At 35.8% G+C, this 22,361-nt stretch overlaps 1 protein-coding gene, 1 long non-coding RNA gene and 1 pseudogene across 2 annotated transcripts; 2 read left to right on the top strand and 1 right to left on the bottom strand.

The window, feature by feature from the left end:
* Positions 1-1,810: 1,810 nt before the first annotated feature.
* Positions 1,811-8,230, bottom strand: LOC106358365 (annotated as a pseudogene).
* Positions 8,231-9,142: 912 nt separating this feature from the next.
* On the top strand, positions 9,143-10,578 carry LOC125606305. The gene is made up of 4 exons (XR_007337708.1): positions 9,143-9,372; positions 9,548-9,664; positions 9,755-9,807; positions 9,919-10,578. It is a non-coding gene; the product is annotated as an uncharacterized LOC125606305 (long non-coding RNA).
* Positions 10,579-12,230: 1,652 nt separating this feature from the next.
* Positions 12,231-14,558, top strand: LOC125606304 (subtilisin-like protease SBT1.9). The gene has a single exon (XM_048775351.1). It carries the CDS (start codon positions 12,276-12,278, stop codon positions 14,454-14,456), a length of 2,181 nt encoding a protein of 726 aa, XP_048631308.1. The 5' UTR covers positions 12,231-12,275; the 3' UTR covers positions 14,457-14,558.
* Positions 14,559-22,361: the final 7,803 nt, after the last annotated feature.

The following is a 22,361-nucleotide window of genomic DNA, read 5'->3' on the forward strand; positions in this document are numbered from 1 at the left end:
CTATTCGATAAAAAATAAATTCGGCTGCCGGGAGTGAACCCGGATTTCAAGAGTGACAAGAGAACCCCTGAGCTCTATTTTGCATGAAACTGCCTTTCTGCTACAGCGGATGTTGTTATAAATAGCAAATATAATTTTATTTATAGATAAACAGTTCTGTTCGATCAAAATTAACTTATATCATATATCTTTCTCTTTGTTGAAACAAATATTGGGGTGAATATACCGACAATTACTCGACAAATAATATATAAAATTGAAATATCAACAATTACTCGACAAATAACATTAAAAATAATGATACGAAAAGGAAAAAAACTAGAATAACCATTTACAAAATAAAGGAAAAAGTGTTACAATTCATAAGGGTTTTGGAATTGGACTGAAAGAGAATTTCCAAGTTAAGGTGTCTATAAATACGAGCAATATGAGATGAATTGGTCATGGTTAAACCAAATATATTAAACTAATCCATAGCTTATTGAAAAAAAAAAATTCCGCTGCCGGCAATCGAACCCGATTTCAAATTGTGAACAAGGGGACCCTGGAAGCCCCTACGCTCTATTTGCTTGAAATTGCCTTTGTGCTACAGCGGAACTTGTATTAGTAGCAAATATAAATTATTTATAATGTGCATAGTTCTGTATTTTTTTCCGTACGCAGTGTTTGATTAAAATTAATTTATATCCTCGTGGAAACAAAATATTGGGGTGACTATAACTACAATTTACTCGACAACTAATAATTACAAAACCGAAAAAACAAAAACTAGAATAACCGTTTACAAAAAAAAGAAAAAACTGTTACACAATTCATTAGGGTTTTGGCATTGGGCTGAAAAGGATTCCTAAGTTACCGTGTCTATAAATATGAGCAAGATGAGATGAATTGAAGACACAAACGAAGGCAATGTAGTAGTACTTGGTCGTTGTCCTGATCAGAAAGAGAAAGCAAAAGTAGAAGGCAGATCGTTTATATATACCATCGATAGAAAGAGCAGCAGCAAGGCCACGAAAAGGACAAATTTGCTTCATCATTTTCCTCAGAAAGAGAAAGCAAAAGATGAAGAGAGAGGTGACTGAGATAATAATTAAACGACGATGAGTTACAAGAGATTATGCTGAGGCTTCCAGTAAAATCTCTAATTTTAGTTTCCAAGCCGTGTCTAAACACTGGAGACGTATGATAACGCATAACTCGTTTAGGGAGAGATACATGCTGCATCACAAAACCCTAGAATCAAAATTTCTGTGTCTCTATGCATATAGAAGCTGCGTAAGGCAAAATTATCTCTAAAAACGATGAGGATGGAGTGGTCTTCGGCTTATCTAGTTGAAGAATACCAGAGTTATACTCGTTTAGGGAGAGATATATGTTTTTTTTTTTCAAATACCAGAGTATTTTAAAAATAAATCTGCGGGATAAAAAAAAACACTTTCATATAAAAAAATTTAGATCCTTTTTCTTATTTTAAATATAAAAATAAATGGTTTAGGCCTAAACCCTGTGCGACTACCACCAGTTCTACCGCCTACGCAGACAAGGTTCAATGGAACCTTACAACAAGAGCAGCACTTTGCGACTCTCCTTGTTGCTCCTCACTCGATGGTTAACCGTGAACCACCCCAAGCAACTCAGGAAATGTGCGTTTCCAGAGCCATTCTGCTTTGAAGACAAAGATGATTCGAAGTCAACATCTCCGGCTTAGTACACTACCAAACAGTAGTCGAAACTGTTTTTAGTCTAGTATTTGCATACTCCAAAGTTCAGTTATAGTTATGCTAATAAAACTTTAGGACAAAACAAAAACTTAATGATGTAAGACGATGATATAAATTTAATCACATGAGATGAGATAATTATTAGAACTATCAAATGGCTATGTCTGTGAGTTGCACCCATCCGTAATCACACCGGTCTCGGATACTCCGAGCTATCGATGCTGCTGACTCAACCGCAGGTTTTATCTTCGTCATTGCTTTCTCTACTTGAATTCTCACACCAACATCCATCTGCTTTTTAAAAAAAAAACAAAATGCCAGAGAGGTTATTAGTGATCTAGAAAACACAAATTGATTGTGATAACACATAAGAAAATTGTGAAAAAACCTTTTCTAGAGAGCATTGTGTGTCTAAGATGTGGCAAAAGTATGACAGCTGCTTGTACAGGTCTGCTTCAGTGTACTGCAATAAGACAAAGCTTGGGGGATCAAAAGTTGTTTCTATGAAGCAACGGAAAGATAAGAGTTCTTCTTATCCGGTGGATGAGGGCACATACCTTTCGTAAGAGGGTTCCATTACAGTTAGGATAGTTTGGGCAAACTGTTCCCCGTTCCCGGTCACCTAGCAGACGAAAGTTGGGGGTGCGAGTGGTGTGCTTACAAGACTCATCGTCACACTGTTGAAAGCAAGATGTAACGACAGGTGTTCAAAATTATATGGATATATATAAAACGAGGCAAGGGAGAAGGTTCTATATTCTTCACCATCATTGTGCCTTTGTAGTACATTGACAGGAACCCATCAATCTGCCTTTTCACCTGAAATTCATGAGATGAGTTAATCCAATCAGAAGGATACAAGAAATTCGAATTTTTTTTAAAGAAAAATGATTGCCTACCTGATTAGCTATCATTGCAGGGGATATTCTTCCCCTGCATTTCGAGCAATGCAGTCTAAGCCAGAATGTAGATTCCTCTGTTTCAGATTTATTACTAATCGACGCGCAAACTGAACTAGTAATAGATGGGCAGTTGAAAGAAGCAGAGCAGCTGGGGCATGTTAGTGTTAACGGCTCACAGGGTTTTATATCTGCGTTTTTTTATTGTACATGTACATTACGTTGTTGCAGATTCCTGGAGGAAATATATTATTACAAAGATAGCATTCATTACCTTTCTTCATGGCTTGTAGCAAACAAGAGGGATGTAGAAGGATCACTGCTCGTAGCATCGTTGCTTCGATACTATAAAAAAAACAATATTTCTAATCATCTATCAGAACTGGAGAGTTGGCTTTAAATGAAAATTGTTTTTTTTACCTTTGATGGGTCAAGTCCTAAACACTCGGCTAACCTCTCAGGACTTGTGCCTTGAATCTCTGCGCACAGACGAGACACCACGGGATGAATCTGCTGTGCCAAGTAGTAATCTATGTCAACCAACAATCTGCTGTCGTCTGACTTCACCTCATCAGGATGCCTAGCGCGTTTGGCAATCCCTGCTGAGCTGACAGAGCTAGCATTACCCTGCACACAAGGAAGGATACAAGATTTTTACTAGGAAGACGATTGGATTTGATTTGGGATAATATTAAGCTGGTGGTCTTCTGGTTTGGGAACCTGTTCATAGCAGATTATATAAGGTACAGTATCCTTGGCATTGAAACCTTCTTTAACACCACGTTGCCTCATTCTGAGTGCGACCTGAGAAGCACACTCAAAGTTTAGTGAAGATGTGAAAAGTCCAGTGAGAAATAATAGCGCTCTCATACTTACTTGAACGTGTGGTTGGCTTTTGGAATCTGGATAAGCTTCTGGTGGTTTAGTCAATGCCTTGGTGATGACATACTTCTCAAGTGAAACTTGCCCATTTCTCATTTCCTCTTTTATCTGTTGCAACATGTAAAAGATGAAAAAGAAGAGCAAACTGATTAACAAACGTTTATAAAGAAAAGATTACCTTCACAAGTTCGTTATGAATTGCTTCAACAACATCCTCACACGACCTGAAAAGATGATTGTATGTTTGCATGAGAGAGTAAAAAGTAAATATTCTAAGAAAAAAAAAGAAAAGGTAGCCAGGATGTGTAAATTAAATATTATACCTCGCAAGTCTGCCCGTCCTTGAACTGCAACTTGACGCCAGCATACTTCTTTTTTCTTAGAATAAGCATTCTCTTATATATGCCATCACAGTCAATTTTCAGACATCTGTACTTCTTATTGACCTATAATATTAAAGTTGAGTTATCCATTGTCTTTCATGCATCAGGAAATCGAACGTTAAATGAATATTGGTTTAATCATACTATATAGCTTTGTTTTAAGGGTAAAAAGCTATTATCCAACCTACCGCTTGGATGACTTTTGTTATAATGGTTTTGACCTCTTCGATATCATCTAGTCCACTGTGAATCATGATTGAATCTGTGTCACCATAAATCACCTGCATACATGTTCAATATTCCCCAACATGTTGACACATTACATTATTTCCTCTACTGAAATGCATTTAGTGCGACTGGGTGATACCTCTAGGTTTAAATGATTCTGTACAAAATCCACGGTTCTTTGCAGAATCTCCCTTCCCTGCAATGTTAGAGAATTAACCGGATCTCATGAGCACAGAAAGAAAAAGAAAACCAGAGAAAAAGCATAACTTTACCTGTAGTGTTATGAGCTCTGCTAAAGGCTTAGCGTAGAATCTTGAATCAGAGAACCCCAGACATCCGTACATACTGCGTTTAAAATGAAACATTACCGTGAAAATGGGCAATTATTGCTAGCAGAAGAAGCTAAAACCATTAAACACAAAACCTATTGGCTGTGAGTTTTAATGCCTGCTGCCGAATGTCAAGCTCCCAGTACTTGAGACCTGTTTCCTTCTTCATCTTTTGTTTCACACGTTTCCTTATACTGACCAAATGTTCCATCAACTAAAAGAGAGACTACAGATTAGAATTGAACTAGAGAATGGAGCAATCACTAATACAATCCTAATACCTTTGGAAGAATTCCAGGTGTCTGGCTCGAAGGTAAACGAGGAGCTCCGTCTTCTGACCGTGGCACAGTCGTGAAACATATATTATATTCCTGAAATGATCATTACCCGTTGTTGTGTAAAATCAAATGGAAACAGCTTGAGAATAGAAAACAGTCTGCTGCTAACCTGTATAATAGACGGGTAAAGACTATTGAAGTCAAGAAGCACCACATATTTGTCATATAAGCCTTTCTTTGGTTCCAACACCAGTCCACCAGCGTAGCCTGGACCCTTCTTAGACGGATCATTCTCCAAAGGCAAGTCAGCATCCAATTCACCATGGCTGATTCTTCTTTTTGATGACTTTAAAATATCCTTCATACGTTGCGAAATCTTGTCTGGGAGGATGTACTTTCTCGAGTGGAATGTATGTAGTAAGTAGTATTCAATTCTTTGCGCCCTGGATCCCTGGTAACGAATAGAAAGAAAAATCAGAATGCACCAGCGCATAACGTGTTTGAGGGATAGAGAGAGGAGCCACTACTTGAAGAGTTTTCCCCCAGAGATTGCCACTTATGTTAGTAAGCTGGAGAGTGAGAGGAAGAACACTTAGATGAAACATGAGCTCCATGGATAACCATGCATCTCTCTCCCCACATTCAATCTGAACCGAACAAAACCAAAAGGTTATAGCAAGCTCAAATGCACAAAACAGACATGATTAGACTAATTAAAGAACTTACAAGTTCCACAAGTGTCTTAGAGGACTGAAACATTTTGGGAATATCATTAGGCGATATCTGTTTCCTGTCCTGGTTCAGCTGTGTCTTTGAAAGGTCTGTTAACGAATAACTGACCTGCTGCAACAACCAGAAGCTTGCTTATAGGTGAGGGACTAGACTTCTCATTGCTTGTAAGAGTTGAACACCAGACATACCTGCTTCAACAAGTCTTGAGAACATAGATCTGTATCACATAATAGTCTTCCAGCAATGCAAGACATGAGCCCTGGTGTAGCTCCGGACTTGTTGTTCCCTTTAAGCTTAGGCATGAACGAGCGTTTGAGACGGCCAATTTTGGACCACATGCTACTCAAAACTTTGCAAGCCTACACATAAGGAGAGACTGAGAAAATGATGTACAATGCATAAAACAAAAATATTCCGTCTTATTAATGCATGTTACTTCTACAGAGAAGACCAGCCCTTATAAAACTAATAGAAAAATTAAAGACACAGCCATCTATTTTTAGATGGTAAAAAGATTAGTTGCTTTGCCTGGGCTCTTTGGAGAAGGACATCCAGATCAAACCTTGATATATTATGTCCCACAAGAACATCACTGTCCAATTTGTTCAACTCCAGAAACAATCGGTTCAGCAAAGCTCTTTCACTGCAGTAAGAATACAAAAAGAAAAGAAATGTTGGATGAAGCACCAGCCTCCTACACAACAAGAGAGCTGCGGAATAATACCTGTTTTCAAAACTTAAAACACTGCAGCCCTTCTTTGAATTTCTGTCAGCCACTTCTTTCTTCCAACCAATTGGGTAGCAAGTTCCTTCAGGATTCCTAACAACAGTGAAATGACTCAGAATACCACATCTCTTTCTCTCTGGACCTGCCATTGGAACGTCAATCTGAAACACCAAAGGACATAAAATGTCAAGCTACTAAGAGAGTGTCATTTGAGCAAGAAAATTAAAACATTTCACAAACCAGCTTAAACACAATACACATCGTACAAATAACTACTTGTGAACGGTAACCATCGAGGTGATGAACCTCATGACATTGGTCAAAAGCATTGGTCAAATGTTGTAGAACAAACCTTGGCGTTGTGAAAACAGAGAAGAGAGGCGGAAACAATTTCGCTGATGTTCTGCTTTTCATTGACTATAGTCTTTAAATTTATAGCTGTGACGACAGCAGGAGGATGAACCACTTTTTCCTCCGGAACTAAAACAGTGATAACCTTGGGAGATTCAACAGTAACCTCAAACTTGCACCAGCTCACCTGCACAAGTGTCAAGTCCTCATTATTGGATATAAACAAACATAAATAGAAATAACTAGCAAGATAATTATGGTAGGCTTTACTCGTTGAGAAGGTAAACTGGTAGAGAAGTTTGAAATTTTCAGCCAAGAAGGTCCCATGATCTTCCTTTTAAGGATGAAAAGCTCCAAAGCACTGCATATTAATTAACTAAGAAGCTTAGAAAAGACCAGTAAATGCAAAATGAACCGATCAACTATCAAAACAGGAAACTCAGCAGTAAGAAACTAAAACCTGGTGTGAGAGCATAGCAAAGCGCAAAAAGAATCCCCTTTAAGGTCTTGTGGAAGTGCAGGATCCTATGATAACAGAGACAGGTGTTTGAGATGTAAAGAGATTTAACAAACAAACAAAAAAACAAAGTAGACAATTTTAGAGCGAGTTAAAGCTAAAATGCACCACCTTAAATGGATAATTAATCTTCAAAACATATTGCTCGCCAGCTGGCACATCAGGCTTCTCAAATGCATAGCTTCTCTGAAAAGGAGAGGAGAGTAGAGAGTCTCATAAGAAAATTTTTGCTGCATGAAAAGTTAGTAAGTAAAATACACAAACCTTGACAAGTGCCATGCTATAATTTGAAACGTTGAGTCGTAGCAATTGCTGAGAAATTTCGTTCTTCAGTTTGGATGCCATTTCCTGAGAATGACAAAGGTCAAAAAACAATAGGATAAGATATTCTTTCGTATTAATTAGCATGTAGTGAAACTCACATGTAACTTCTTCACCCGGAAGGATTCAGGAGAAAGTTTCACCTCTTGCTGGAGCATAAAAAGTTCATGGGAAGGGAATATGGAACCATATGGAATAGCATAAACACATCTCTGGATATTCTTAACTACCACACAGCAACTCTTGTACGTATCTCCCATTTTAACCTGAAAGAGGGTAACCGAATTAATCTCTATACTAACCAGAAGACCAAAAGAAGAGAATAAAATGAGTGAAATTCCAACAGACTCACCTTCCCAAACAGATATACTGTGCCCATACTCGCACCAAAAGCCTCCTCATAAGCGTCAAGAATGTAAAAACGAAGTGACCCATCAGCATCCAAATCAAATTCTGCCCCATTCTCAGAAGTCTGCGGAAGGGTGACTCTCACATCTTCTTCTTTCAGCTCTTTCATCAACTCATTCTCCATGGCAACGTGATCACACTTATCGTCTGAATCACGTATCCTAGCTGGTTGTTTCCTTCTCCTATGTCTTTCTCTATCCATATCGTCTGGATTAACCTTTGCTAAAACCTCTTCAAGAATACCCTCACATTTTACAATTGCGTCGTACTCATCACCATCATCAACTGTCTGTTCCAGTTTAATATCATCGTAGCCACCACCTGAATCCGATAGGTTCCCAAGTCCTCCTTGCCGAATCGCTTTCAGTCGCTCTAGGGAATTCTTCCAACTCGACGCCTCCTCCGCGGCTCTGCCACGTTTTCGTTCAACCTCCGTCGAATTGTCGCCTGACATTTTTTCAGTTTCTTCTGATTTGGGGGCGAACCTGAGTATCCAATTTATAGGTTTAGGTTGATAGAGAGATAGCGGGAAAATCTATTTTATTGGCGCCAGTTGATACTTTTCAAGCCCGATAAGCCTAATATTAATGGGCTTTATTATGTTTTGCATTAGCTTCAATTTATTTTCTCCAAGTTTAAGATTTTTTTAATTTTCTTATACATCCTGCTTTTCTTAACTCGTTAATTTTCAAATTGATTCATACTTTCTTCTTTTTCAGAAAAATTGATTGATTCTTTAATACTTCCATAGATTATTTGACGTAATTCATACTAGCTATGTTACATGGTATCAAAAAAATGGGTATGCGGAATCAGAACCTTTCAAATCAAATTAGAAGGCGGATATATACATATATATATATTATATCTATAATAAGAAAGTTCAGTGCATAAAGATAATTTATAGTATCCTACTATATAAAAGAGACTATTTTAAGAGTTTCTAAAGAATGCCACATGGGCAGAAATATTCTCCACCACTCATTTTACCATGTCATCACGTCCAAACTTAAAACATTTTATTTTCTCTTTAGCCCAATAATAAAATTCAAGACTAAATTCAACGTGACACATCAGTACTCAACTAAAACTCATTCTCCGTATATTATCTTCTCGGACTGGGCCTTTTGTTTTGGAATGGCAAAGCTTAATGTTTACAAAATCCAACTTAACCCAATATTTTCCAAGCTCGCTCAGTCTATTCTCATGCTTCGTTTACCCTATTCTTTTGACATCTCTGTAATCCTCTACAGCTTCAGATTTCTGTAACGCTTTGCCTAGATGACACTACGATGAGTTAAATTACACTACAATGAGTTAAATTACCTACCTCCTTCCCAAGAATTCAGTGAAATCCCTAAAAAAGAAAGAGAAATATATCTCTACAGATCACGCTGCTCCAACAGAAATCTAATTTTTTTTTTGTTCTTACAACTCGATCTTCAACAATGGTGGCTTACCAAACCTTTTTCTCTAATGTTAAACCGGTCGTTGTTACAATACCGCCGTGAGGCGTCTTCTGCGGTATGGGAAGCCCGTAACATCACCAAAGGAGGGGAACTGATGGGCGTGGACATGCTTCTTCTAGATGAAAAGGTTTGTGTCCTGAAAATCTAGATAATTATGATCTTCAGTAGATAAATTTATGGAGCTTAATAGGCGTTTCCATTATTTTATGATATCCTAGACGATGAGATGTGTCTTTACTTCTCACCAGTCACACAAGCTCCAATAATGAAAAATTTCCATATTTGGAATCCGGTCATTGTAGGAGAATGTTTTCACACGTCTGCTTCGTTCCTCTTTCACACATCACAATGGTCACTCACCGTAGGTTGTGTGGCACTGACGTCAGTTGCTCCATATCCAGAAAATAAAACATCTGATGGTGTGAGAGCTTAACACATATGTCCCCAATTCTCCTCCGCAAATCCCTCGCCTAACTAATCCACTTTGTTATATGTACTCCTAATTCTAGGACTTTTGACGTTCCTAACGCCATTGCACTGCATACTGCTGAGTGGTGATCAGGTATGGATACTGCTACCAATTCAATCTCTATGCTATGAACTATGTTTTTATGAGCTGTTGCTGTGACTGAGGTTTCCTCTTGAGATTGTATTGTATCTTCACGTTTTCCAGATTATTTTTGTTCATCGTATTCCAGTAGAGAAGTGTGGTACATGTAAATTAGACATGCTATTAGCTACAATGGTGACAATAAGCTAATGGCGGATGTCAAACCACCTGAAAGAGACAAAAAGCTTGAATATTTTGGTCTGACAATGGATTTGATCGGTGGGTTTGGCAAACGGCATGAGTGTTTCTATGGAAACTTTCTCAAAAAAATCTTGCTTTGAAAGTTTCGAGAACCAAAATCAAACCAAGCATCAAAAGCTTAGCCTCTCTGATGTAAGATTCGTGCTAGGATCAATAACATTAGCTTAACTGGCAGATACCGAGACATCAAAAGCATTTGTTGCTGTAAAGCTGAGTAGTTCAGCTGATCCCAAGACACCAAGTGAATCACATGAAAGCTAAGGAAAATCAATTTTGATCACATGTTTTGATCAACTCTTAGCGTTGATGTTATTAGTAGTTGGTGAATAGACCAAACGTGAGCGTATCAGACAGTCAATAAAAAGAGAAGGAGCCAAAAGGGATGATAATAAAATTAGGGAACAAAGTGTCGTTAAGTGATAGTTCCGGTCTGTGGGATTTTCTCATTTTACGACTCATCTGATTCTCTTTGTTTTTTCCTTTCAAACTAATCTAATTTACAGTAACATGTTTTTATTTTAAGCAAAAGGCTTATGGGTACAATATGTTTTTTTTCTTATATATAGATATGGTGTACATGTGCGTGTTTGTTAAACTACTGAAACAGAGAAAGGAATACTAGCTTCGAGAATCTTATGTGTATTTCATTAATTGAGAGTACATAGTAGTAGTAAGAGTAGCATAGAGAAATCAAAGGAAGAAGGAGGTGGACTCAGTGTCCAGCAACATTTGAGTCAGAGAAAAGCTGCGGTGATGAAGATTCTGTTGAAGAGGAAACATGGATGCTTTAGTCAAACGGTAAGGCTTACAAGCCATGGATTCTTCATCAAATACAAGATCAAATTGATTCAAGTAGCCGTGTATAAAATTGGATTACAGGTTCAATATCAGAGCAGCAGCCACGGCTGAAAAGATAGTTTGTGAATGACGTTATTCCAGATACGTCTACAAGATCTCGAAAACCCATGGAAACTTCTCTTAAAGTTTTATCCTTTGTTGGTTTTATAATAGAGACATTTATTTTTGTATTTGAATGTTATTTTCTCAGCTAATCTGAGTCAGTTTCTGAGGTACTTTTGTCCCTTTGAATATATATTGATCAACTTTGCAAGAGATTAATTTACACTTTCTTAAACTAAAAAACTCTATGGTTAATTATACAACAAAAAAAAAATTTACATACAATTTATTAAACTAAAAATATCAATTAAATATAAATTTACTGTAATTAAACGTGTTATCCGCGCGGAGCGCGGACACCGGCTCTAGTTAGGTTTAATATTTGCATATTTATATTCTCTCTATTTAGTATTATTAAATTTTAGATTTTACATAAAAACATAAAACATTATTTTATATTTTTTCTTTATTTATGATATTGTTTTTCTAAAAAAAATGGAAGTGTGATTCCAAAACAGAATTGTAAGTTTCCAACGTATTTTTAAATATGATATTTTGAAGCGTTTTGGAAGCAAAATTTCGTTAGTCATCTACAAGATTCTGCTTCAAATTTTAAAGTGGGAAATGTATGTCCAATGAAGCTTTCGTGCAACCTAGCATACTATACATTGTAGCTGCAAGAAGAAATACAATTAATTCATATGTATAGTTAAGAAGAAATACAATTAATTCATATGTATAGTTAAGCAAATTTACTAGAAATTTCTTTGTGGAATCAAATATGCATGATATAGTATGTGTTCTAAAAATCGGTTTAGATGGTGCTTAGGTGCATGTTTAGTCAGAAAATTGAGTCTACACAAAACAATTTTTTAAAATCATTTTAAAAAAAAACAATCGTTTAAAATTTTGGTATAAACATTCAAAAAGTCCGTATAAGCAATAGTCTTCTATAAGAAGTTTAACCAATGCCTAACAAATTTTTTTTTCAACATTGATATTTATCAGAGTTTATCTAGTAAAGAATGCTTATAAACATCAATTTTCAGAAACTTAATTGTAAATAAGCCGGTAGAAAAGATAAAGTCAAAAGAAACAATGATGATGAGATGTGTTTGTCCACCATTGGCACCACCTAATACTGTTTTTAACAGCAAAAGCAAAAGAGAAGCAAAGGTTACAATCTCTCCCTACAACTTTTGTGTCATACCTAAAAAATAAAACAATCCAGTTTAATTATTTCTTAACTACATTAAGACCAAGTTTCTCTCAGTCTTCTTGACTCTTGAGAGACCAGAGAGAAAGCTGTGCTCTCACACATGGCGATCACTGTCATGATTCTTCTTCTCATCCCTTTCTCCGTAACCACAGCAACAACGGAGACCTCTATTTACATCATCCACATGGACTTATCCGCCAAACCGGCACCTTTTACCGATCACCAGAGCTGGTTTTCCACGACTCTTACTTCGGTTACCACCGGAAGAAAACCAAAGATTCTCTACGCTTATACGGATTCGGTTCACGGGTTTAGCGCGGTTCTCACCAACTCCGAGCTCAAACGTCTTCAACACAAACCCGGGTATGTCTCTTTCACCAAAGATTTACCGGTTAAGCTCCATACCACTTTCTCTCCACAATTCATCGGTCTTGCTTCAAATTCCGGTACATGGCCGGTCTCGAGTTATGGAGCCGGTACGGTTATTGGTATAGTCGATACCGGAATCTGGCCGGACCACCCCAGCTTTCATGACGATGGGCTTGGTTCGGTCCCCTCTACATGGAAAGGCAAATGTGAATTCAATTACTCTTCCTTGTGCAACAAGAAACTAATCGGAGCTAGGGTTTTCAACAAGGGCTTGTTCGCCAACAACCCTAACTTGAGAGGTACCAAGAAGGATCAATACTCTTCACCTTACGATACAATCGGACACGGCACTCATGTCGCGGCCATTGCGGCTGGGAATCACGTCATAAACGCGTCTTACTTCTCTTACGCGCAAGGAACCGCTTCAGGAATCGCGCCGCACGCACATATAGCGATGTATAAAGCTGCTTGGGAGGAAGGCGTCTACTCATCAGACGTGATCGCAGCGATTGACCAAGCGGTTCGAGATGGAGTCGATGTGATATCTTTATCACTGGGACTAAGCATTGATGGTGATGATGTGGGTCTAGAAAACGATCCAATCGCAGTTGCAGCGTTTGCAGCGATTCAAAAAGGCGTTTTCGTTGCTGCGTCTGGTGGTAACGACGGGCCGTATTACTGGAGTTTGATTAACGGAGCACCGTGGGTTATGACGGTTGGAGCGGGAACAATCGGTCGCGAGTTTCAAGGGATCTTAACGTTGGGAAACGGAGTTAGTTTCAGTTTTCCGTCTCTGTTTCCCGGAGAGTTCCCGTCGGTTCAGTTTCCGGTAACGTACGTCGAGTCTTGCGATGCAGGAAACAAGACTCTGGTGAACAGGATCATTGTCTGTAACGGAAACATTCAACAAGCCAGATCCACTGGAGCTACTGCAGTGGTAATAATAACAGATAGGTTACTTGCGGAACAAGACACAGTCAAGTTCCAGTTTCCGGTAGCATTCATCAGCTCGAAACACCGAGAAGCTATCAAAAGCTACGCATCAGGATACAACAACAACGCCACCGCGAAGCTGGAGTTTCGCAAAACGGTGATCGGGACAAAACCAGCACCTGAGGTAGACAGTTACAGCTCGAGAGGTCCGTTCGCAAGCTTCCCTCAGATCCTTAAACCGGACATTTTAGCTCCTGGGACACTCATACTCTCAGCTTGGCCACCGGCTAAACCAGTGGCGGGTGCTAGAGCGCGACCGTTGTTCAGCGGATTCAATCTCTTAACCGGGACATCAATGGCTTCACCTCATGTAGCTGGAGTCGCTGCGCTTATAAAGCAAGTCCATCAAGACTGGAGTCCCTCGGCTATAAAATCAGCAATTATGACAACGGCTTTGACTTTAAGCAACCCTTTAGCCGTTGGAGCAGGACACGTGCGTGCGGACAGAGTCCTGAGCCCTGGCTTAATCTATGACACATCCCCACAAGATTTTATTAACTTCCTTTGTCACGAGGTTAAACAGTCCGGGAAATTGATTAATATCATCACGAGATCAAATGTATCCGACGCGTGCAGACACCCATCTCCATATCTCAATTACCCTTCGATCATTGCATACTTCACTTCAGATCAAAACGGTCCTAAGATCGTTAGAAGAACGTTGACAAATGTGGGGGAAGCAAAGAGAAGCTATAGCGTGAGAGTGAGAGGGTTGAAAGGTATAAACGTTGTCATAGAGCCAAAGAGAGTAATGTTCAGCAAGAAAAACGAGAAGCAAAGCTACACTGTGAGGTTGGAGAGTCAGAGAGCGTTGCGAGGGGACGTGGTTTATGGAGTTGTGAGTTGGGTTGATGACGAAGACGCTAAGTTTGAAGTAAGCTGTCCTGTGGTGGCCACGAGCCTTGTCCAAGAGTCTTAATATACTTATTTTACAAGTAAATTTTGAAGACTAGGGATAATGAAAACAAATCTGGTATTTCCATATACTGAATATAATCAAAACCATAGCTCAAGAATACAATAACTGGTATCTATATTGACAAACAGTTTACCAATAAATTAATCTTTGAATAGCTGGATGAACATTAAAAAAAAAAAGAAGCTCTAGCCTTTCACTGCAACTCTGTTTTTTAATCACAACCGTTACCATACACGGGTGGGTGACCCAGTTACTGGTGACAGACCAATCAAGGATTAAATCAGTCGCCAGACTCGCAATCCTCTCCTCCGGCGAATCGAAAGGTTGATACTGCGTTCCTGAATCGGAAGAAGCAGAAACCCTATCGTAGAATTCGAATGGGCATCTCGGACACGTCCTCTGTTTTCACCTGAACATCGATTTCTTTACTTACTATCACCAATGTCGTCGTGATCAAGATCGACGGCTACAACGAATGGATGGTTTAGAAGCATCTGAGCGGTCCATCTCTTTTTTATTTTTTTTAATTCAACATCAACTTTTCACTAGGTGACTTTTCCGTGCGCATGCACGGATAAAAATATTTAAAAATAAATATATTATAAATTAATTAATGTTTATGTTTTTATTTTAATTATTTTGTAATTTATATGTATGATTTTTGATTAATATTTTGTCATTTTCATTAAATATATCTAATAGATTTGATTATTATTTGGATATATTATAACGTAATTTGACTATTTTTTTGGTTCTAAATAGATAAAATTTGTTTAATGATTTTGGGTATAAAATTTTGGATTGTTTAAGTTACATACTTTTTAGGTTATATTGAGTTACATATATTTCTTCAAATCTATGTACAACTACTTTTGATTTTAGTTTAACAAAATTTGATAGATTTTATTTATTACAGTATTTCAGTTCTTCATCATAAATATGTAACTATACTTTAATAAAATTTTAAAACCTCATGAACAAATAGATATCTACAAAGTAGTTTTTTCGTAAATTTTAAATAACTGTATACATTAAATGTATAAAAGATAAATTAAAAATTCTTCTACATAATCTTAACCATAAGAGTTCATATTGGTTTATGTATTCTTATTAAATGTATATTAGGTTGTATAAATATATTAAACTTTTCAATGAAAAGGAAAAAAATATTAAGCCTTACAGAAACTTTAGTGGTACATTAGGTTTGATTATAGTTTGTATATTTGTATTTATAATGTGTTTTGGTAAAAAAAAATTGCAAATGAAAAGTAAAAATACACAAAAACAATTATGCAAAAATGAAGAAAAATATCAATTATAGCATTTATTAAATATTTTAGTTCATCAAAGATATCTTAGTTTATGTTATTTAGATTACTTTTTTAATAATCTAGGAAAATTTATTGATAAAATTAAAATAATTTATTATTGGTAAAAGAGATGTTTATTTCACATTAATATCAAGATTGTTTTTTCGTGGACTTTCCTTTTTTTATAAGATCACATTATATATAGTATAAATTTTCCTAAAATATGTTCTTTCTTTTTTTGTAAATATTTTTTTTTTACTTTTTGAATATTTCGTTTTTATTATATATTTCATTTTGAAAATAAATAAAAAATACTAAGATTGAAAAATAAAAAAAATGAGAAAAAGGAAAAATACTTAAAATAAGGAAATTGAGAATATTATAAAAAAATGTCAATAATGACAATTATAATTATAATTAATCAATTCATTAAGGGTATCATTGTAATCAACTACTGTGAGAGTTAATGTGAGCACGACACATAGGAAACTGACTTCTCAAATAATATTATAGAGATTGACCAATTCAATGTCTTACAATTGGTTTATCGGTCTTAGAACATCTCCAAAAAATGTGTTCTTTTCTAAAAGCAAAATTTCAGACTTAATTTCAAAATTATTGTATTTTATAAAATTAACTTTATATTTGTCATAACTAATTTAAATTCATATTTTTTATAAATAACTAGCATATATATAAACATATTACAATAATATTAATAAATAAAATATTCTATAAAAATTTAAATAAAAACAACTTAATTAATATTAAACTTCAAACAAAATATCATATTATCTTATAAAATGATTTTCCTAATGCATATATGATCTATTAGTGCATTTCAAAATAAAAATGACTCTCCTAATTCTTACTTTGTAGATTGCGAGCTAAAAGTAGTTGAAATCAGGTGATATTGATACTTGTAAATACATAAGATCGGAACAAGAAAGTAAAAGAGAAACATAAAATATTACTAAAAGACTAATTTCTTTTTGATGATATTAATACTCATGAATATATTCGATATCTATCTATCTATCTATATAAAAATATGTTCACCTCACTCTTGCTTTGCCACGTCATAAAGTCGGTTCCTGACAGGCTGACACGTGTCCAGGTTGGATATACTCACCGTTTCATTTAATCACAATTATTAATGGGCTTTTCTCTTTTTGTTAATAAATATTTCAGATCAGTGTTTTGGGCTTTAACATAATTGGGTTTTTGGGCTGTAGGATAACACATGAGAGGGTCCCACATGAGACGGCTTATTCTCCAAAAATAATATCGACGAACGAAAGACAGATCTGCTGCGTTTTAACAACTCCGGTTCAAACCTACGGCCAATGAAGATTTGATGCACCGACCACGCTGAATTCTGATCAAGGTCAGTTGGAAGGCGTCGTATTTGGCTGTTTGATTCCACTTCTTCTACCCTTGGTTGAATTTTGGAACCGTTATGGAAGTTGGTTGGATTCATGCAACCTCATTGACTATCACATTAAATCATTCAATGAACCTTCTCATTAAATTTTTTTAACTCAAATATAACTAATCTTAACATAAATAATCCTTCGACATCCTAAAATTCTCAAAACCCATAAACATTATTATATACTTCTCTTAACAAAATTTTACAAAACATACATACAAAGGGAATATACAATTACATCACAAAAAAAAGAATGAATTACTTTAGGAATAACTTCAAGTTTTGAATCATATTCGCAAAAAAAAACCTTAAATAAGTTAGTTTAAAAAAATATTATAAAACATAACATTTGAATTAAAATAAATATTAAAAATATAATGTTATTTATCAGAGAATAGTGAAATTTACTGTCATTATAATTCAAAACAAAAAAAAATAATTATAATGATCTCATAAGTCTTTCATTATTTTTTTTCGTTTATATTATTTTTTAATCTATCATAATTTTAAATTACTTCATAAATTATTATAAAATCACTTTTATTATAACTTCCCGCCCGTATGGCGGGCCGTCCCTAGTGAACAATAAAGAATTGTACGAAAAGACATAAAAAACAACAACAACCATCTTCAGTATAACAAAAAAGTTTGGACAATATTTGAAAATTTTGAAGGTTTCGGATCAAACTTACCTGACTATTAGTGTTGTTGTAATATTTAAATTTGTGTAATAGTTATGTTTTAAATTAGTGTTGTTAAGTTTATTTTGTATATTATTGTTGTCTATATCTAATTTTAAATATTTAAAATCTTATTTTAAAGTTATATTTAATTTTATGTATAAAATTTAAAATCTGTAAACAAAAATTAATATATATATATATGAAATATTATTTTTTTAAAGATTAAAACAATAAATATGAAAATATTTATGAATCATAAAGATAATGTGTGATTGTAGGGACCAAAATGCAAATAAAAATATGAAACTTCAAATTTGAAGTTTTGAGTAGTGAAACTTTAAATATAAAGTTTTACTTTTTAATTTGAAGTTTTGAAGTTACTTTTTGGAGAGCAAAAAACTTCATATTTGAAATTATAGAGTGTCTTTCAGAGATGTTCGTTGGATAGCGGTCCATCTCTTCTTGGGATCTTTAACCAAGCAGTTTGACAAAAAGTCTCTTCCTTGTTCCGGGAGCTCTTCCCCGACACCGATGCGTATCAACAACGACATGAAGTGCGATCATTCCTTAAAACTCCACGCCGTTTTTAAAATATTTCTTAAAATGGTTTAGCTAATTATGGCATCGATTGGTAGAGCATTAGCATTAGCATTATGCTCTACATTATCCAATCAACAATTGTTAGAAAAACATTTACTAAATGCTAATGCACTCCAAATGCTCTCTAATCGATGAGAGCATTTGCATTTATAATTTATAAAATTAAGGAAAATATATAATTAATTCATTTATTTTATTTAATAGTATATAATTAATTTATTTATTTTATTTAATAATATCCTAAATAAGTAATCAGGAGTTAGAAGCAGCCAGCCGTCTTGGTTCACTGAGTCTATAACCACGATCACATTCCCAAACCCATAAATCTGAAGACCATTGTCCGTTCTATTCGGTTTAGGTTTGAAAAGCAAATACTTCCAAGACTTCTTTCAAACTCAGCACCTCATTGCTATCCATCTGAGCCTTAGCCTTAGCTCGAGCTGGCTCAAAGTGTGTCTGCTCTTGTGCCCTTGCCCTTGGCTGAGATACTCAACTCCTTCAATATATTCCACCAACAGTACTAAAACACGTTTCAACTGGTTTTAGGATCCTCTCGTTTGCGGGAATAACACTTTCGAATCATAAAATATATTTACGGAGAATCTCTTCAAACTGAGGTTTGGAACGCAACCAATGGTAACACATCCAGTCAGTTGGGGAAGAAGAACCTCTCCATCAAATCAGCCATTACATGTATTGGTACTGCAGATGGCCACTTCATAACAACACTGAACTGGTCTAAATTATGGTTTGCTGGGTTTATCTGAAGCTTTTTGCAAGGCCAGCAGAAGTTTGGGAACTATGTAACGTCGCATAAGTTGTTCCCAGCCTTGTAGCAAAGAAAACCGTCTTCTATGGAGATATAATAGCGTACGCAAATGGATCATTATTATTCACTAGGATGCCAAGCATCAAGAACATTACTCAATTTCTTGGGACCCACGAAGGGAACTCGTTGGGAAAAGCAGGATTAAGAATGCTTCGATATGTTTGGACCATTCAGCCTAACACGTAAACAAATGTAATTTTGTTCATATTGCACTACTATAGGCATTCCCCGTTTCTATTACTATTTTTATTTTTTAGAATTGACAATTGTGATGATTATTTGTAATACTTTGCTTCCTTTAAGATATTTATCTAATTTCAAGTTTTTTTCTTCTTCTAAGAAAGTAAATATTTTTGTTCGTTCACACAGTAATTACTAATTAGTATAACGTCAAGAATTTTAGGGTATTTTGTTTTCTCGAACCAACTTTTTTTTTTCAACTATACCTTCTCAGCTGTTTTTAAGAAGAGTTGCTATATTCAGTCTGAACCAAACAAAATCACTTTTATAGTTTTATTCTGTACAAACGACATAGATTTGGAGTTTTGGACTATAACACAAAGAACGGAACGTCCCACCTTTTAGAATGTTATAAGTTAAAACTAATCGAATATTGTACATTTACCATCTATTGAGTTTTTGATATACAGGAAACCCTTTACGTTCTCGAACTCCAAAAAATAACTTTTGTGCTACAGGCGATCATAATATTCAAAAGTATGTACATTTTTATATACGTAAACACTACAAGAAAACGTAAGTTTAACGAGGATAATTAACGAGGAAAAATAATCTTCGTAAAAGTACGTTGATTTTGCGAGGAAAGTACGTGGAAAAAAAGAAGCATCGTTATTTCGTCGTAAGGTAACGATAAAACAATTTCGTCGTAAGGTAACGACAAAACAATTTCGTCGTAAAGACGATGTAAATTGACGTGGCTTTTACGAGGAAACACTATTTCCTCGTAAATACCACGTAAACTTCGCGAGTTCTTTACGACGAAATACTTTACGTGTACTTAACGAGGAAATTTTGAATCCACTAACTTGGTAGGTAGCTCACGTTTTCTTTGGCCATCCAATTAATTTTCGTCGTAATTTCACACGAGGCTATACTTTTCACACATATGAGTATGGTAGACAGCGGGCGACCAGTAACTATGGAATATGTGTGAAAGGGGAAATAGATTTCTACGGGATCTTGACGGAGATTATTGAAGTCGAATTTCCAGGGATATTGAAGCTGAAATGCGTCCTCTTCAAATGTGAATGGTTCGATCCCGTCGTCAACAGAGGTGTTCGGTCTAACAAATTCGGTGTAGTTGATGTCAACGGTGGACGAAGGTACAACAAATTCGAGCCTTTCATCTTAGCTTCACAAGCAGACCAAGTTAGCTTCCTTCCATACCCTCGAATGTGAGATTCGGGTATAAATTGGTTAGTTGTGATCAAAGTTACACCTCGAGGACGAATTATCAGTGGAGAAGAACCACCATTGCAAGAAGAACAGATAAATGAAGTCGAGGAACTTGAACAAGAAATTGATGACATCCTTCTCATTGATCCGCATAATCACGAGTACGGAGATCTTACCGACGATGCCACAGACGAAGCTGTTGAAGACGAGTTTAATGAAAATGATGATGTTTCTAGTGATGACGAGAATGTTGATGTATCCGATTGATGTATTTGATTTTATGTAGTTTGTTTTATGAATAAGATAATGTGGGAGTTTGATTTATGAATAAGGTAATGTGAAAGTTTATTTTAATTATGAATAAGGACTTGTGGTTTGGGGTTTGGAATATATTATAAATAAGGTTTGAGGTGAAAGAATAGATTGAGGTTCAAGGGTAGATGGGTTTGGGGTTTGGAATATATGAAGTAGAAGATAAGGAAGATGGGGTTTGGGGTTTCGGATTTTAGGGATTTAAACGTAATACTCGTTAATTCCTCGTAAGCCAAAATCGTCGTAAGGTTGTCGTAAGGCCACGAGGAGTTTACGACGAAATTAAAAAAAATAAAGAAAGCGGGGCACGCTAATTCCACGCAAGCCAAAATCATCGTAAGGTTGTCGTAAGGCCACGAGGAGTTTACGACGAAATTAAAAAAATAAAGAAAGCGGGGCACGCTAATTCCACGTAAGACTCTCTGAGTGAATGAAAATAAGGAATTGTGGTTTGGAATGAAAATAAAGATAGGGTTTGGAATATATGAAGTAGAAGATAAGGAATATGGGGTTTGGGGTTTGGGGTTTCGGATTTTAGGGATTTAAACGGAATACTCGTTAATTCCTCGTATGTTAACGTCGAACTTACGACGAATTCCTCGTAAATACCACGTAGGACAGATTCGTCGTAAATACCACGTAGGAGAGATTCGTCGTAAATACCACGTAAAGTAAATGATGAACGCGGCCCACTTTAATTCCACGTAGGACGGAATCGTCGTAAACACCTCGTAACCAAAATCGTCGTAAACACCTCGTACCGTAAAAACTAGAAAAAAAAAGAAAAAAAAGAAATATACTGGATTTACATGTGGCAAGACTTCCAGCAATTATATTAGTTAAGTCTCACCAACATAAATTCCAATATCTTCTTCTCTTCCTTTTTTCTCAAATTTTTATAATTTGAATAGGATTGGATTTGAGAGTATGAAGTGAGATAGGGTGTGATTTGGGAGTTTGGGTGTGGGTTGAGAGATGTTCGGTGAGATGTTCGGTGAGCCGGGTAGTCACCAACCGATGACTCACATGCCGAGGCGGATGTAACAGCGAGGAGTGATGAATTCTACCGGGCGATTAACAACCCTTAGTTCTTTTTAATTTCGGTTCTTGTATTATGAATTCAAAACTTATTTATATATAAAATATTTTGGTTTTGATTTTTTTAGAATTTTAATTTTATTAATAATTTAAATAATTTAAATTATTTTTTTAATTATAATTTTTTTTTATTTCTGTAAAATAACGAAACGAAGTAAATTCGTAGCTATTTTGCGACTTCTTTACGTGGAAGCTTAACGAGGTTTTTACGAGGACATGTTTACA

This window comes from Brassica napus, unplaced genomic scaffold, assembly GCF_020379485.1.
Source record: "Brassica napus cultivar Da-Ae unplaced genomic scaffold, Da-Ae ScsIHWf_839;HRSCAF=1194, whole genome shotgun sequence".
Lineage (NCBI taxonomy): Eukaryota > Viridiplantae > Streptophyta > Magnoliopsida > Brassicales > Brassicaceae > Brassica > Brassica napus.

Coding starts and splice junctions, on each gene's coding strand:
- LOC125606304 (XM_048775351.1), top strand. CDS start 12,276: ATGGCGATCACTGTCATGATTCTTCTTCTCATCCCTTTCTCCGTAACC.